The sequence below is a fragment of the Megalops cyprinoides genome, chromosome 4 (genome assembly GCF_013368585.1).
Source record: "Megalops cyprinoides isolate fMegCyp1 chromosome 4, fMegCyp1.pri, whole genome shotgun sequence".
Taxonomy (NCBI): domain Eukaryota; kingdom Metazoa; phylum Chordata; class Actinopteri; order Elopiformes; family Megalopidae; genus Megalops; species Megalops cyprinoides.
Window position 1 is genome coordinate 18,621,124 of NC_050586.1, and position 17,602 is coordinate 18,638,725.

The 17,602-nt window shown below is 39.0% G+C and overlaps 1 protein-coding gene across 1 annotated transcript in view; it reads right to left on the reverse strand.

Annotated features, from left to right (window-relative positions):
* Positions 1 to 16,770, reverse strand: part of galnt9 (polypeptide N-acetylgalactosaminyltransferase 9) — an 88,705-nt gene extending 71,935 nt beyond the window's left edge. Inside the window, exons 1-2 of the mRNA XM_036527922.1 lie at positions 16,465 to 16,770; positions 2,264 to 2,444 (exon numbers count right to left, since the gene is read on the reverse strand). Of these exons, the coding sequence (XP_036383815.1) occupies positions 2,264 to 2,444; positions 16,465 to 16,705 (422 nt within the window). The 5' untranslated portion in view covers positions 16,706 to 16,770. The remainder of the gene's footprint in view (positions 1 to 2,263; positions 2,445 to 16,464) is intronic.
* Between the last annotated feature and the right edge of the window lie 832 nt (positions 16,771 to 17,602).

Sequence of the window (17,602 nt, forward strand, 5' to 3'; positions counted from 1 at the left end):
AGGGGTACAAGAATAGAGGTAATACCAAACAGATTCCAAGAAAAATCCCATCAAAGGCATCTTACTCGAGCCCAGCCTCTGACCAAATGCAATTTGAAATATTCCCCATGGGCTACTAAAATAAAAAAAAAAAGATTTTTTTAAAGAAACCTATGGCCCCTCTTAGGCTACAGCAACATAATATCTTCAAAGGGAAATCAGTCATATTCGTATACAGAAACATCAGGGACCTTTCTCTTATCACACTAGAAAAGAAGAAATAAGGTCATTCGCTTCAAGTGTGTTCTACTGATTTGGTGCTTCAAAGCAAGTCACTGATATTTTAACATATTATGAACATAGTTGTGTTCCCTTTTTAAAAATGTGACTGTATGAATGCTGCACATATTGTGCAGGTGAGTGAATATAAATGTTCTAAGAAGAACAGATGTGACTTATTGGTTGGTTGCCCAGTTTTTGGAAATAATCACTCTGCTGCATTGTATATGGAGCTATTGAAACAGCTTATACTAATAAATGTGTGTGTGTGTGTGTGCGCGCGCGTGTATGCGTGCATATGTGTGTGTGTGTGTCAGACCATTGTTATCATAACAGGCCAGATGAATCCATTGGATCCACTGTTGTTCATTCATATTACCGTAAATATTGTAAAAACAATACTGTCATATTTTGCAACAGGCCAGCCAATGTGAGACATCTTCCAGTTGTCCATATTGTGTGGTGATATGAATTTCTGCTATCACACAGTCATACTCCCAGTAATGCTCCTCAAAAACCATAGGAAAGGTGACATGATTTTTGGAGTCTCAGTGGGAGCAAAAAAGAAATGGTGTAGATGGTGGTAAGACCTGCATGCAGGCTTTTTTCTCATGCACAGAAAGCAATGAGAGAAAGTGCATTACTATATTCTGCTAGGTGGCTTGCTCTGTACCAGCTGACAAGTGTATATATTGTCAATCACACCTGCCCCATTCTATCATACTAAAAAGAATAGTGTATGTACCTGAGGATGACTGCACTGTCAAAATGCATTGCTCATATCTGAAGTGCCCATAGGCTATACCTGTGAAGGATGTTAATGAACAAGCTCACTTTAATTATTTACAAGACAAAGGTAACTCATCTCTATGTCTGTGATAGTACATTTCAAATTTAACCAAATATTATCAATATGTGTATACAAATCTGTGTTGTTTGGTAAATTAGACAATATTTGGTGCACTTTACTTTTGTGCCTCTGAATGGCTTTGATATTGGTCTGTTGGCCTATTTACAAAAATGTGTCCTAATAATCATGAGCCTTGTTTTATGTGGGCATAAGCAATATTTTCAAATATCTCTGGAAACCTATTCTTGCTTATGATGACACGAAACATGCTGTTTATCTGGAATACTAGTAGAGCGTGTTATTGCCAAGATACAACTGTCCAAATTATATCGGGTATAAATCATTTGAATAATTTGAGTACCAGACACGGGCCTGCAACATCACTAACATAAAATTAACCACCGAAAAACAGCTAAACTGTTACACGAAATTCTTAGTCAACCAGCACACCAGCTTCCTCTAAAATTTCAGAGCTTCTGTCACATAGACAGTAATTCCTCCAAATCCCCTTTCCATAAGCACTTTCGTTCTGCTTCATTATTAATTAGTCTTTCTCATTTAACTTTCCCTTTTTCAGTAAATGTGCAGACAAGTACAGATTTGGAAAGAGAACAAAGCTTTTGGGATGAAGCGAATCTATTGTATTCTCACAAAGGCAAAAGAACGTCTCATCTCTTGCTGTCAGATTTTCCTTTTCGGTCTCTCTTTTTGTTCCCCAAGCTGATATAAATGCCAGTGGTATGGCCTTATTATTCCTTTTCAATCTCCCCATATCAGAGTTGCTGCACCACATTATAAACCTAAAAATCTGACCATTAATATCTAGGCTGTACTTCTATTGTCTCTTTCATACAATTGACTTTATTTTCATTCTTAATGATCATGCCTTGGTGCTTAAGGAAATATTCTTCCCACCTGTCTTCTCATGTTTTGATTGGTTGTACCTTTTCTGATTTACCTTGGATACCACTGCGTGTAGTGGTGCGCTAAAAGTGTCTTATCTCTATGGCAGCATGGATGCATCCTGGGTGGGGCCCTGCTGTTTTATTATTAAGCATGACACACAGCTGAATTTCTTACAGTACAATGGGTACTATGTGTAAGTTGCACTTAGTAAGGGTCTGAGCTAACAAACAGCAGTAATTGAATACCTACTTTTTTGGTCTGTAGTCTGGGATAGTTCTATCCAGCGAGATGCGATCGCTCAGTTGAGCATTGTAGCCGTATTCTTCGTACTTGCCCTCCATCTCATGACTGTCATCCCTCAGGGTTGCGGCTGCCCCTCCCTGACCAAGGCCTCCGGGACCCTCTACCAGACCCATGGGCTTGGCGAGACCTTGAGTAAATAACAACAGAGAGAAAACATTACTAAGCCACACAGCAGACATGTAGGATTAATCAGCTGGAAAGAGCATCTGTTTGGACGCCATTTCTAAACACAGGCATACAGCTCTGGAGCATTGTTTTCATTTGATATCTGTTCATTTGAAGCATCCTTTTTTACACAACATCCGCTCTTTTTGTGCTACAAGTGGACACAGGTGCTGCGCATTTAGACCTGGGCTAAAGCTACCATCTGGGGTTCGCTTGTTTGCCTGTCACACTTGGGCAGTCAATGTGAAGAGGCGAACCTGCTGACATTTGAGCAAATGTACCAAATACATCGGCGCAAATCATTTGGATTGCTCTCACATGGACTAGCAGTGGCCACCTCTACTCTGCACAGATCTAAAACTGTTTGCATTCTTGATATTGTGAAAGCCAAGATGTTTCCTCTCTCTTCCGCAGCTCTTGCACTAATTAGCATTTGATTAAAGCATATTGCATCTCCCGCTCTGAAACACACAGGATGTTCTCATCAGAGCAGCAGAAGTTTCAGTGTATTATTATTCACTGCACTGACTGGACTCTGCTAGGAGGGAAAAAAAGATCCATGGGAACACACAGTGGTTTACCTATGACATGAGTTGCATACAATATTATGTATAACAACACGAATTTTAATTCATTGCGCCGATAGAGACGATTGCACCATGGAGCACTTCAGCCATTGCAACTGACATCTAATTCCATGACATATTCTTTGAGGCTGCCAAAAGCTCCTGTCCTTCAATTGTGCTGATGCTCAGATTGAGACATGATTGGAGTCAAAAAAATGAAAAGAGATGCCAATTATGGGTTCTCTTTGTCTCTCTGACCTTTAAATGAGAGAAAGGGATTCCACATACGGGGGTTGCCATTTAAAATGAAAAATAAAGACGACATTATCAAGCTCAATTTATTTATGACCTCACCTTGATTGAGCCAGCATTGATAAAAGCTGTGAATTCTAAATCTATGCTATCACCCTTGCAATCAAACAGTCAAAAACAATATTGCTGTTATGACACAATGAGCAGCCGTCGCAATGAAAAACACATGTTCAACACATGCGTGAGACAGTGCGACACATGGCTTGAGATGCCATATGCATAGAACAGCTTGACCGCTGACACCTTTAAGGTGAAAAAGAGGGATCGTGTGTTGTGATACCAGGCGTATTCTTCTCAGACTCTTATTCAGTGTTGCTCCTCCTCTGCTTTGTTGTGATTTTCTACCAGATGGACAGAGACCAAGGGTAAACAATGAATAGGAATCAGCGGCAAGTCCTGGGGATTCAGCAGATCCAGCCATGCTGAAAAGGCACCATTTGGCAAAGATTAAAACCTCGAGCCTCTTTATTGAGGTTGACATATGAGCGTTATGACCACAATCTGTCACGTCCCAGGAACGGGGATTACAGCGGGCGTTTCTGCGGCATCTGAAATGCAGAATGGCTCTTCTTTATCACGTGCTTAATGCTGGGGTTCTGCCTATCAGGGCGGATGACCTAAGGACCCGTGGCCCTCTTTTGATTGCCCCTGTCACCGCAGCCAGGGTTGCCAGTCCATTATCCCCTGATTTGCTTTCCAGTGCCCTTGTTATGTTGCTCCCCCATTCGCCACTTCAGCCAGGTCAAGAAAATTCCATTACAGTAGAAGAGGCGTCATTCACAGTCAGCTCTGGTATGCTGCCCAGAGCAGAGTGGAGGGGAATATTAATCTGGGCCTCACCCATTTGGGCATCATTTATGATCGGACCTGAGCCTGTGCTGTTGCCTTTACCTTTATTACCACAACCACAATAAAACTCTCCCTTGGATTTAGGACAAAGTTGGCTAGGCAGTATGCTGTATTCTGAATATGCCTCTTTTTTGTGGTTCTTAACAAACCTCCCATAAAAAAGAATTCTCTGTGATTATGCCCTAAAGAGTAATATGCGGTAGTTACAATGCCCCTCTCTGTGCTGACTCATATGTTCTAATGCTTTGTTTTCTGTGCTAATTTGCTTTTTGGGGGCCAAAAAAAAAAAAAAACAACAGTAGCTTGAAGCAGTTATAAAATTCTATGCAATAATATACTCCAATAATGAAAACAGCCCTGTGTGGGGAAAAAGGCCATCACGTTTTGTGTTAACATATATATTAAAGTGGATAAATTACCATGAAGATAAACTGACTTAATTGAAATGCAGCTGAAACATTAATAATTCAACTGTTCTTTGCACAACCAGTGATCAGGGGAAGCAGATAATGTATATAAATGCAGAGCTGCTTCAAATATCATATTAATCCATCCTCTAGTCACTTAACAAGATTCAAATTCTGACTGGTTATCGATAATGAATGACCCCCACTTGCAAAGATCCTAATATGTGATAATTAGGAACAAGAGACCGCTGGCAATGGGACAAAGAACGTCAGTGTTTGTTCTATCTATCTATATTTATGACACCGAAAAACAATCTGCTAAGTGTGCATTTGGGAAGAAGATCGGGGCAGATCAAATTAACTGGACCCACGTCATGGGAACTCAGACCTCCTTCAACATACACAGCAGTGCCAGGGAGGGAGTGGCTCCTTTGAGTGTCAGTGTACTCCAGCACCACTTCATGTCAATGTCAATCAGGGCTGGGCCAACCATTATGTTGAATGGACATGTGATTAACAGAAGCTGTTCTTTATAATGTTCAGACCTGCATATTAAGGCAAAGGCTCATTATTTTAATATATATATTGGAAGTTAACTGGACATGTTTTTTCGGATGCAATCAGTGCTTGGACAGTCTGACATCACTCCTTCACCACATCCCAAGAGCTGGAGTGTAGCAGAGTGGCGTGGAACTGGGCATGTAACCCAACGGTTGCAAGCTTGATTCCCAGTTGGGGCATTGCCATTGAACCCTTGAGCAATATACTAAATCTGAATTGCTTCAGTAAGTATTCAACTATATAACTGGATAATAAGTAAAATGTCAGCTGTGAATGTCTGCCAAGTACATAAATAATCATATAATGTGTTCCACTGTGGCCAGACTCTAAGGAAAATCGGACATTTTTAAAAGTTATTTCTTTATAGTTTTCCCACAAATGTAGTCTGTCTTGACTTATTTGTTAACCCTTGAAATCCTCTAAGAATATTGACAGGCTCATGAAACAATTCCACTGTGACATCAAATGTCTAACAAAATCGATCAGGTTTTTATAATTGCCTCTGTGGTTTCAGTTTGTGGAAATGAAAGCATTGACTTCAGTCTGTCCAACGATCTGAACTAGTTATTGCCACAATGAGACTGATAACATGGCTTTCTTTCAGAGCTAGACAAAGAGCTTTGTTCACCAGCCCTAGAAATATGCACGAATGATGCAATTACACTGTAACTACAAGTTAAAGAACAACATTAGGTTATTGCCAGAAAAGAAAACGGGGTTATCCAACCCTAAAGATAATGGGGAATAAAAGTGCTTATGTGTATTTACCATATGCAAAACAGCTAACACATTTACATATTTCCCCTGTCTGGTTTATCCCAATATGTATTAATAATTATTTGTTGTATTTAAATTTTCCACGCAATTAAGGGGCAGATTATTATATTATTAATGCATTGCTAACTGGGCCTTCATCTCAAATGAATGAATGAATAAATAATTCAGATCTGCTATGTTAACAGACTTACAAATACCCAACAGCATCCCCCTAAAACACTTAATACATTTTTTTTTTCCTTGTACTTTTCAAATTTGGCAACCCAGCCTTTCATACGAACGCTGCAAGAGCTCACACTACTTCTGATCAGCTGGTCTTGCTGTAGGGATGAAAAGAGACAAGACTGGGCTTGATTGCTGATTCTCCTGTTCGTCCCTCTGATTGTGACTGGGTTATCGTCCATCAATGCATTACAAATTTCTGATTGCAATGTTTTTTCTCAAAGACGGCTGACTCGCAGCTTTTGTGTTATTCTACAGCCATAGACTAAGCAATGCATAATTTGCAAGGATGGCATAACATTTAATCAAATAACCCACACTTATTTGCATAGGCTACATCTCTCCAAAAAAAACACTCTCCAATGATGCCTTCATCCAATAACATAGAAGATGAACATATGAGAACAAAGAAACAATAAATACAGAGGCTTATTTTGTTCTATTAAATCATACTTCTTGGTTTACTCAAATATCAGACATTTGCTTTAAGCAAGTATATACTGTATATCAACAGAAAAAAATAAAGTGTATGTGTAAATAAGAGCTTCTCTCTCAAACGCCATATGACACAAAAAGAAAGAAAATATAAGCAGTGTAACACAAACTGACAAAGCGGGGTAATTTTAGAAAGAGTATACTCAGGACCGGTATATGCACTTCTGCCGCTCTAGGCAACAAACAATTATGCTGCCCCTCTATTTGCAAAGTACCATACCAGCAACAACACACAAGGCCAATATGCCATACACATGAAGGTACAGTTATTTGTTCAGGTGTCTGCGCTCCAATGATGCTGCTAACATTTGCTGTTTGGCACAATGTCGCTAGCTGAGTTACCAATCTCCTGACTTGCTTGTGGACTTGACGGTGCTAGCACCTGCTGTTTCTTCTTGTGGAGAAATGCCAGTAGTTGGTTTGGCAATCTCCTGGTATGGCAATGGACTTGACAGTAGATTTGAAGGCGGGTTAGTGCCTGCTCTGGTGATGCTACTAAAGCTAGCACCTGCTGCCTCTCGCGGAGCACATGGTGGTGGAGTAATGGCGGTAGTTATGCTAGCGGTCTCTTGGTTCGGTGGTGGACTTGAAGGTGCGTCATCCTTGCTAACACTCCCAGGATCAATATATTTTAACAACGAATCCCTCTGTTTTTGGAATGCTTGCTCCTTCAATAGTATCCTCTATTTATGTTCGCAGCCAGATAATTTTGATCGTTTAGACATGCTGCTTTCCTTATCCTCAGCCATGGGTCGTGAGCTGGGGGCGGGGGGCGGATGCAGGTGCAGCGTGATTGACACAATCCTCAGCAATTCATATCTTTTTTGAATAGTTGGCCCTTGGTTGGTCCACATTTTGCCCTAGGTAATTGCCTCGTTCGCCTATATGGACGCGCTGGCATTGCGTATACTTAAAGCAATTAGGCTTTGTGCCATAAGCGTAACATGTATGGCATTTTTAAAACCCACATCTGATATTATCTCTATTTCCAGGAGGCCTGGCTGTATGGTTTGGTAATAGCAAGGGGACTGAAGTTCTGATACCCTGCTGCCTTGGTTTATCCTTTGCACTTAAAGTTAGTTTTGCCTGCATTGCTATTCTGTTTCCTCATGACTGTTTTCAGCTATGCTGTTTCAAACTGTTATTTTCACATTCGGGAAGGTGAGTAATCTAGAGGGATCTGGTGTGGGAAGATGCGTTGAGGGTAAGGCGGCTTCAGCATTGCTGAGAAATGAAGGCGCTCCGAGGGAAAGGTTGCTTGTTGCATTTGCCGCCATGATGAGAGGGAATACACAAACAGAGAGGTGGGCAGTGACCTTGGCTCCTTACCCCCACCACTCTTGTGAGAGGTAATCCTCCAAAGTGCCTGGAATTCTAAAACCACATATTACTCAGTACACCCCGCAAATCAATTCACTGCAGCCAGCAGGATGCATTAAAACCATAACAGTGATAAATTATGAAACAGCCCCCCAAAAAGTATCTGATTTTGACTTTTTTATGAGTCTCTGCTCCAGAATGAAAGATATACAGTGCTACTACGTGAATGATTTAAAGGCAGAATAAATATATGCATGTTTAAAGTGACGCTGGGAGTTCATAAATATTTATGAAATGGATGTGGTTGGTTGATCTGTTGTTTGAGAAAAGTGAAAAATAACTCCCTCTAGATGTTTTTAAAAGCTAAAATGTGGCCGATCCATAAAACGTTGTAGGCAGTAAAATTGCTTCATAAAGCATTGATTTACTGCTGAAGAAAGCAATAAGCAGAAAGAAGGGGTCAACAGGCTAACAATTTCGATTTTTGAAAATGCCAGTCCACGTGGTTGGCCACCTGTTCTGCCCACCCCTAAACTGCTCTGCACTGATGTCTACAAAACACTTGATTCCCAGTTCACACAGTGTACGTTCACACACTTTTCCACCCTATTGTACATGAAAGGAGTATTCAACCCACACTAAGTTTAGTGCCCGACCAGTACTGAAATAGAAACCTCTCTCATCTGTAAAGAAACTTACCAGAATCAAAATTAACACTTTCAAAGACACTGGAAGGAAGAATCAAATAATCAAAACTATCACATAGAAGTAAACACAGGTGGTTAAATATCCAGACTTATATAGCTGAACTTGTATAAATATTAGGCAAAAAGAGACAGCTTTAAATAAATATTTGTGGCATATGGAACCCCTGGGGACTGTTTTTAAATTGTATCATTTAATATGGATGGAACATGAGATAATAAATTTTGGTTATTCACAGAAGAAATTAGTCTAAATTTGTAGTATATGCAAGGCACCATACAGAGTCTACTTTGCAAACAAGAAAAGATTTGCATTTGCATCACTTTTCTAATTATATTAGTACATCTAGGGACTGTGTTCAGCAAAGTACAAACATTGCAAATGCACTGTAATCATAATTATGCAACAATTATTTAGCATTCGCTACTATGTACTTCATTCAATCTTCTAAATATAAGAAGTCGTCCTTTTGAAGATAAGTAACTTACCTATACCAGGCTGTGAATTACAGAGTTTCTATGTTGAGAGCACAAAGTGCTTTAGCCGTAATTTTTTTTTTACCTGCATTCACAGCACAATATGTATTCACTGTGTTTTTCAAGCAACAAGAGCAGCACTACAATGAGTAATTTTAAGGGAATTTCACCATAAATGTCACAAGTAACTCTTTGAAACTTTTTAACCTCTGTCTGACCCAATCCTCTTGTTTGCAGTGGTCTGGATTCCTTGCCGGCATCTTTTTATTATGATCCCCCTGTGCAGTGTTCTCAATGTGATCCAAGCATACAATGGGAATCAGAATCAAATAGTAAGGCTGACAGCAAGAGCTCTTTTCAGTTCTCAGTGTTGCTGTGATATTTTCTCTCTGCAGTACTACAGAATGATGGTGAGAACGCTGTGAGGGTGGGTTCTGCACTGTGTATTACGATGGCTGGATTTCCATGTTGACAATCAAACACTTCCTTGTCACTTTGAGATTACCAATGTGCCCTGCAATATTGGAATCACAATTTTTATTATGAAGGAAATGGCTACATCAATATATTGGATGATGATATATGACTTTTCATTGCTATTCATTATATAAGTTGCATGTACTGATTAATTCATTATATCATGACTATATAGTGCATTTCATGCACATACAGCAGCTAGTTCGGTGGAAACAGTAATATCAAAACCTGCAACCTATTTCCTGACCAAATGTCATGAAGGTAAACAAAAGGCCCCATGTTCTCTCAGGGTAACTTCAACTCTGTCATAACTGAGTGTAGATACAGAGAAAGAGCAATGGATGACATTTTGTGTCAGCATGATAGGTTCAACTGTACAGTTTGACAGTCACATGAGTTCAGTAGATCGAGCCAGACGAGTCTACCCAGCAGGGGTTTTGAAGTGTATGTTGTTGTCAGGGTCTCTTTCAATGGAAAGAGAAAGGAAACAGAAATGGATTCTCCTCTGTCAGTGCTGGGGAGGGCATTGTCTCATGACTGCCCTTTGGCTGAGGGAACCTGCCTTTCACAAGATGAACTGTTGCTATGTTCCCAAACAAAGATTTGGAAGATGTGTCAGACAATCCCTACAGAATTAATCAAATCTACACAAACCAGTCCCATCCACAGCTATAAAAATCCTTAGCACTTCCTTTCCATGCTACCTGGTCACAGCAATTGTCCCCATCCCCCCTTTTCTTTTCCCTGTTTATGATGTCCAAGTAGGGGTCAGTATCCTTGGTCTGTCGTCAGAACTTCCTTTGTTGGACCCCAGGGCAAATAAAAGTACTGCTATAACCACATCAAACACAATCTATACACTTAAATTGTATTGACATTCATATCTACTGAACCGTATATATATATATATATATATATATATATATATATATATATATATATATATATATATGTATTCACAGAGGCTACCTTGATCCATCAACGTCTGACCTAGATTTGATCTCCCTTATACATTTTATGTGGAGCAGAACAACACTATAACCAGTACCTGTTTATAATGAAGAACAACTGAAATGTGTAAATGGAGGCTGTATGGGGTCTGTAATGTAATGCTTGTATGTAATGGGACACTTGCTTTGTTTTAAGTCAGTAAACGTCATGTTTTCTTGAACTGATGTTGAAACTTACCATCAATTTAAAGCATGGCAAATATTTTGTGTAGTTATAGGTGTATAATTTGTGCAGTAATTTGAAATCACTGTGTTTTTACATAGCAGAAGTGTAAAATGAAAGTGTAAATGAAATATTGAAGTATGCTGCAATTCAGCTCCTCCTGACAATCCACATTCTTGCAAATAAACCTATAACTAATAATTCATTAAATAAATTGCTTCAGAAAATGAAGCAATTTATTTAATGAAGAAAATAACAAAATTAGTAAGACCTAAATTTCCAGGACTTGGAACCTGAACTTCACTTCCACAAGATGAAGGTTCACCAGCTGTAGTGCTATGGATATTTATGGACGTTCAGCTCAGAGTTTCAGTTTTAACTCTGATCAATTTCCCAGATCCTTAGATACGTTTCCTTTGTAAAGCTACCATGTAACTATAAGGTTAGATATAATTAAATGTTAGATACAGTTATTTTCTGTTTGGCTTCACTTTCATGAAAGGAGACCAAGGAAAAAATCAGATTGCACCACATTTCAGCAAGTAGCACAGAAGTGACTGCAGATTTTTCTGAATAGTCATTTCCAGTGGCAAACTGAGCCTATCAGAACTGGGCCTTCTGTACCTCCCAAAAAAGGAAAAAAAAAAAAAACACTAACGAAAAATATGGGGCATCTCTGCTCATTTTTGCGCTTTAGGCAAAAAATAATTTGCGATTAGAACACGAAATTGGAAAAAATTCTAGCTAATTTTATCTTTGAGGAAACAGCGATTTAACATGAAAAAATATATCAAGTGGGGCAATGAAAATTAAAAGAAGCTTAATAGTGTTAAAGAAAATGTAACAAACCATGTAACATAGACTAACACGTGCTATATAGCATAAAATAAGTTAGGTGTGAAAGGGTTAAGCTGACCTGTTGTGTTTTGGTGTTTTTGTGCAGCAGTTAAACGGCTAAGATTCTCGTAGCCTTTCCAATTCCACGCACCCTTGCTGGTCCCAAACAACAAGCACTCCCAGCATGACTCGTTTCTTAAGACCCTGAAGTGATAAGTCTGCTTTAGGTCCAAGGTGAATAGATGAATAACAGCGACAACAAAATCAAATTACAACACAAGAGACCATGCAGTCCTGTTAAATTAAAACACAGGGGACCGTGTAAATGGTAAAATGATATGGATGTTTACTGGTTCCATGCAAAGCTGAACAAAAACATAAGAAGATGTCTATATCATCTTAATCACAGCAGTGTTCACCAATTCAGTGGGCTTGCAGTTAAAGTGTCTGCTGAGGGATGTTGACCATTCAAGCCCCAGCTAGGTCGTACCATGAGTCTTACAAATGGAATCTGCTGTCATTCAGCTTCCCTGAATTCATTATGATGAAGATCTCAATGATTCTGCAATAGAAATAGGAAATTCTTCTTACTTCTAAAGGTGCAGTTATGTTAAAAAAATCCTCTCAGAATGTACTGCCCAGTAATGTGTAAAAAGTAACAACTCAAAGACACATATTTGTACAGAATATATAGCATCTCAAAATATGTTTCATTGTGAACTATAACCCAGTCACTTCTTCTTTCTTCTGTGTAATTTCATGCATTTTTTTTTTTTTTTGCATATATTACCTGCTATCCTTTCCTCAGGGTAACTCACAGTCAAGGAATTCTAAACTCTCCTTATCTTTTCTTCCATGCATTGAGCAACATCAGATTAGTCACTTCCATTATAAAAACAGAGGAGGCAAAGCAATAATGGTTTCCCTACCATTGATATCGACTAAATTGCCACAGTTGCCTCAGATGCAGGAACATTTTTTAAAAAGTGACAGATGAAAGGAATTAAATATCATCGAGCCAGGTTTGATTCTATTCGATGGAAACTGCACTGCAATTTCAACATTCATCAACGAGCAGATAGGCAGAAAAGGCAACGCATACATTACAATGATTTCCTGAGGGTGGACTAAATTAATTCACAACTCTTATAAGTGAAGTGATGCACAGATCATGCAGCATTTACATATCATTATTTTAAATGTGTTTTTCAAATGTTTTGTCACTCCCCATGTCCTATTCCAATCTGTCTTGCTTTTCAATCAAGATCAGTAATGCTTCTATTGAAAAAAAGTATTGGTTTCCCATACAATGTGTGGATTTCACAAATTTGACATTTATGTTCAAAATGAAGGCATGATGTTATTTTGACCATGCCTTTTAATATCATACTATCTTACAATAGTCATGTAACATCCACAATCCTTTTCATGACTCTTAAATCTATGACTTTCAATGCTTCCATTGTCCTAGCCATCATAAAAATGCCCTTCCTGCTGACTGCAGCTTGGAGTCTCATTACATGATGCTATACAGTACCTTTGTTTGCAGGTTCAGGGGGATTTCTGTGGCAACATCATTTTATCATCTTATAATGCTGCTTTCATCCCATATTGCTTTGTACACTGATGGCATGGTATAAAGCAGCAGTCCCACAAAAGTTAACTGTATTGTAAAATTATGAAAGAAGCTGTGACAAATGTGCTGACTATGTTAGCCTAGAATCAGACACTGTGAAGTAAGGTCCTTAGCACAGTTTTGTTTTGTGTTCTTGCACTGTTTGCTCTCTTACATTTGTTCCCAGTGGACATGATGAAATGACACACTCAAAGCATTAGGTCCTCAGCCTACATAGAGCAAACGTATTGGTGGTTGCTGTGTTTTCTTTGTCAAAATGGACAAATGCACAGCCGACTACATGAATATAGTTGTGGGAAATGCCATATCCCAGCCATTTTGACAGATGTCCTTAAAATCTAATTGTACAGTACCTTGCATTAGTCCTGTTGTGTGCCATTGTTGGGAAACCAATACGTAAGTGGAAAAAATGGACAATTATTTCAAATTGTGGCTGGACATGATAATAGCTGTTGGCACGTGAGGTGCTCAGATTACACCCATTTCAATGACAATGTTACGCATTAGGATCTGCACCATTTGCAAATGACGCAATGAATAAATGCATCTATATATACAAAGGGAGCAAATATGGACAGGGTGACAGCTGACTTCATTTTCCAAACTGTTACCCCTTGGGGCAAAGATGAGGCAGCTTTTCTGATGCATAAAAGGCCTCTCAATGAGAAGACGAATTATACTTTTTGTTAAGCGGTAGCGTGCTGGCTCTGCTCCAAACACAGGGATAATTCAAACTGACAGAGTGACCTCCTTCATATACAAATGATGCCAGTGCAACAGAATAATAATAGGATCAAATGAAAACATTCAAAGCCCATGCATTCGGGGGTCCTCCAGCAGACTGCCCTTGACCACTTTGAGATGAAAGAAGAAAATAAAAATAGAAAAGCGCGTGAACTTCAGCCTCTGTATGCTTTGAATTGCAGCGCTACACAGCTATCCCTCGTAATGGAAAGAAGCCACTTTTGACAACCATTTGTGAGATACATTACTGTGTATTGCAACTGCTTTGAGCATATATGTATTTCTAAAGTTATGGCTCATTTTGTCCTCAAAAGGCTTTCAGTAATTTATAGAAATGAGTAATGTCAATGGTAATAATGTGGAAAATAATCCTTCCTGAATTTCCAAAAGCTGCAATGAGGCTTGAAAAATAACATTACAGCGATGCCTGCCTTCTTTCTATGGATGCTACATGCTTAAGGTGTATGCTTTGCAAATTAACTGTCTCCACCAGTTCAGGATTTACATAAATGGGTTTTCTAGGTTTTGATCACAATGAGAAATTGATTATATAAACTTTTTTTTTTGTTTACTAACAATGAACACTGTCTGGTTATAATTGGTACATAAAGACCCACAGCCCAATGCATCTTTTCAGTGCATTTAGATACAACAATAATAACGGCAACAAAGGCATCTAAAAACATCCCTTACAACACAGAGATTTTTCTACTGTAATTGCACATGGTAATGAACTGGTTTCATTTTGCTTCTGCTTGTTTAAATGGCAACAGAAAAATGGAGGAATGTTGTACCTTTTTAAGGCACAACTCCTGAATAGATATCTTGCATCCTCTGAGACTGTAAGATGGAAAGGAAGTAAATTTATCTGAAAACTAAGCAGCATTGCCTTGTTTTCATTTAGTTTTTTGAAACTTTGCAGAATAATTTTCTATCATTTTAAAATCAAAACAGTGCAAACCTTTTGTGGGTAGAGACTGCACATTGTTGTATTGATACACAAAGCCATGTGCAACTATTAGGGTTGGCATTCATTTAAAAAGCACAAGCCTGCTGCTCAAAAAAACCAAGACAAATCAAATAATAGTGAACCTCCAGCATACATCGTTCCATGATTATATAGGTGTGTGATTTTTGTTCACAGATTTTAAATCCAGGGATCCATATGTTCACATTTTAAAGTGCATAGGTGCGTAGAGAAACAGGAAATCATACCTATATCCAATAGCTGGCACAGGGAAACCAACGGACATAATACAGAGCTTTTTTGCAACATTTTAAAGTACACCTCCAGTTAGGCACTTAGGCACATGTCTGGTGTTGAATGGGAGTAGACCAATTTTGCAGATGATCTACCTATTGTACATACATGTTTACATGAAACAAAAATATCAACAGGTAGCACTTCCAGGTCTCTGGCCAACAGACAAGCAAGTATAATATTGTTTCGTGAACTTAAAAACCAACAATGTTCAGTAAACCAAATAAACTAAAATGAATTATCCACAGTGCCTTTTCATGACCCAGCAAACTGAAAATATAGCAAAAGGATCTCACATTATCCTGAATTGCTGATGATCCATAACAACTAATGTTGTGGTTTTGTGGACCAACCTTCTTGACATATATCATAGAGACTAAGAGACACAAAATGCAATGAAGTCAGTTTTATATTTTATCATAAACAACTTAAAATAGAGCCTTTTTAAGTTAACAGAAGAAAGATTTCGTAACTGTTTTATGGTGCCACAGGCATTTGTAATCAGGTATGAAACAGTTAATTAAAGGGTCACACTTGTCACAATAGAGTAATTAAAGCAGAAATATAATTTCATATTTTGCCAGTCAATCAATGAAAGGAGTAGTAGACGGTGGGGTGTACTAAAGACAATCAAGAGTAAGCTAGTAAGTGCATTTTATGGTCCTCAGGGGGAAAAAAATAATAGTGGGCAAAAAAAACACATTGAGTGTGTTTTTGCTGAAAGGTCAGGTAGGCAGAATCAAAGCATTATGTGTAGGATACAGCTTTGGTAACCACATTAAACCACAACTGCATCATAAGAATCATTTGTATGCAAGTCAGAGTGATAAAATACTTTTCCATACCCCAGCCTTATGAATATCAATTTCCAAATGTGTGCAGGAGCCATAGATTTTAAAAGCACGTGGGCAGGGCAAATATATGGAAACTTGACTTCTGACTCTTATGATGTCTTATGTAAGCTGTCAATACAGTATTGTGATATGGACAATAGAAAATCCTTGATGTATTTTTATTAGCAACTCATGGCCCACACATACTGACATCTGAGAAGTTGACAAGTCCAACCAAAATTAAGGAATTCCATAAGAATAGGCATATTAATATAGAATAACAGGAGATACACTATGCCTCTCATGTGATAATAAGAATAAGTATAAATACCGTTTAATTGATTGTAGACTACGTCTTCAAGGTGTTCGAGCCTCTGAAGTATGGACTGCCTGTCCACCAAGTTGGTAACTTTGCCATTCCTACTTCGAATTCTTTGATCGGAGCTCCTTCCGATCTGTACGAGCTCCTCGGAACGATCCTGAATTCTGCAGTACACTGAGAACAATATAATCCCCACGAAAACCAAAATGTTAACAGTCAGCAAAGTTTTTATTTTACGTGCCACAGCCATGAAACCGAGAGGAGCGCTCAAGCCTACGGCATCAACCCATATGAAGGAATGCACACCAAACCATTTGGAATAATTTTAGTTCTGCCTCGGAATAAAACAGACACCTTTCAGTCAGTCAGCCCTGTGGTTCTGATACAACGTGAGCTATCCTTTCAGCACCACGGAGATGTGCGTCGCACAGTTCTGGGGGGCTGAAGGTTGGAGGAACGTTGTCATCCACGTATTGAGTTTCCCAGACTACTGCAAAACTGCATCTGCTAGAGAAGTTCAAGGTTGTGGGGGATGCTGAACGAAAGCGTGCCTTTCCTTTGATGACAGCACGAAGCCAAATGATCATCTACACAGCACGGTTTTGCTGTGTTCAAGATAAACCATAAAGCTTTCTCTGTCGTGTCCTAGGGAAATGAATAAAGCGCCGCGAATTCTCGCCAGCCTGTAATCGCCACGGATGTACGCGAATCAAAACAGTCTGTTGTCTCGCTGTACGTCCATAAAATGACTTTAATTTCACTCACGCGATATCAGTCCACAGGAAAATGATTCAGAATCTTCGGATTTGCGCAAAAAAAATCTCCACGAGAAGAGCTTTGACATTTCCTTTCTCAAAGACGTTGTGGTCACCCGATTCGTCCTGATATTTATTCAGCTGTGTAACGTTAGTTCATGCTCTGTCTCTCTGCATTTTTAGAAAAAAATACGATAACCGAATGAAAACGTGGAGACGACGTTGATGAAAGGTGGGGTGAAAGTTGAATAAGGCTTCTTCTTAGATGCTATCCAACGTTGCTGATGCTCGCTGCTTTCTATGTGGTGAGCTAGCAAACCTCTCTCTTTTTCAAGCTCTCTCTCGCTCTCTTCGTCCCACCCTCTCGCTCTCTCTTTCCTCTCCGTCTCTCT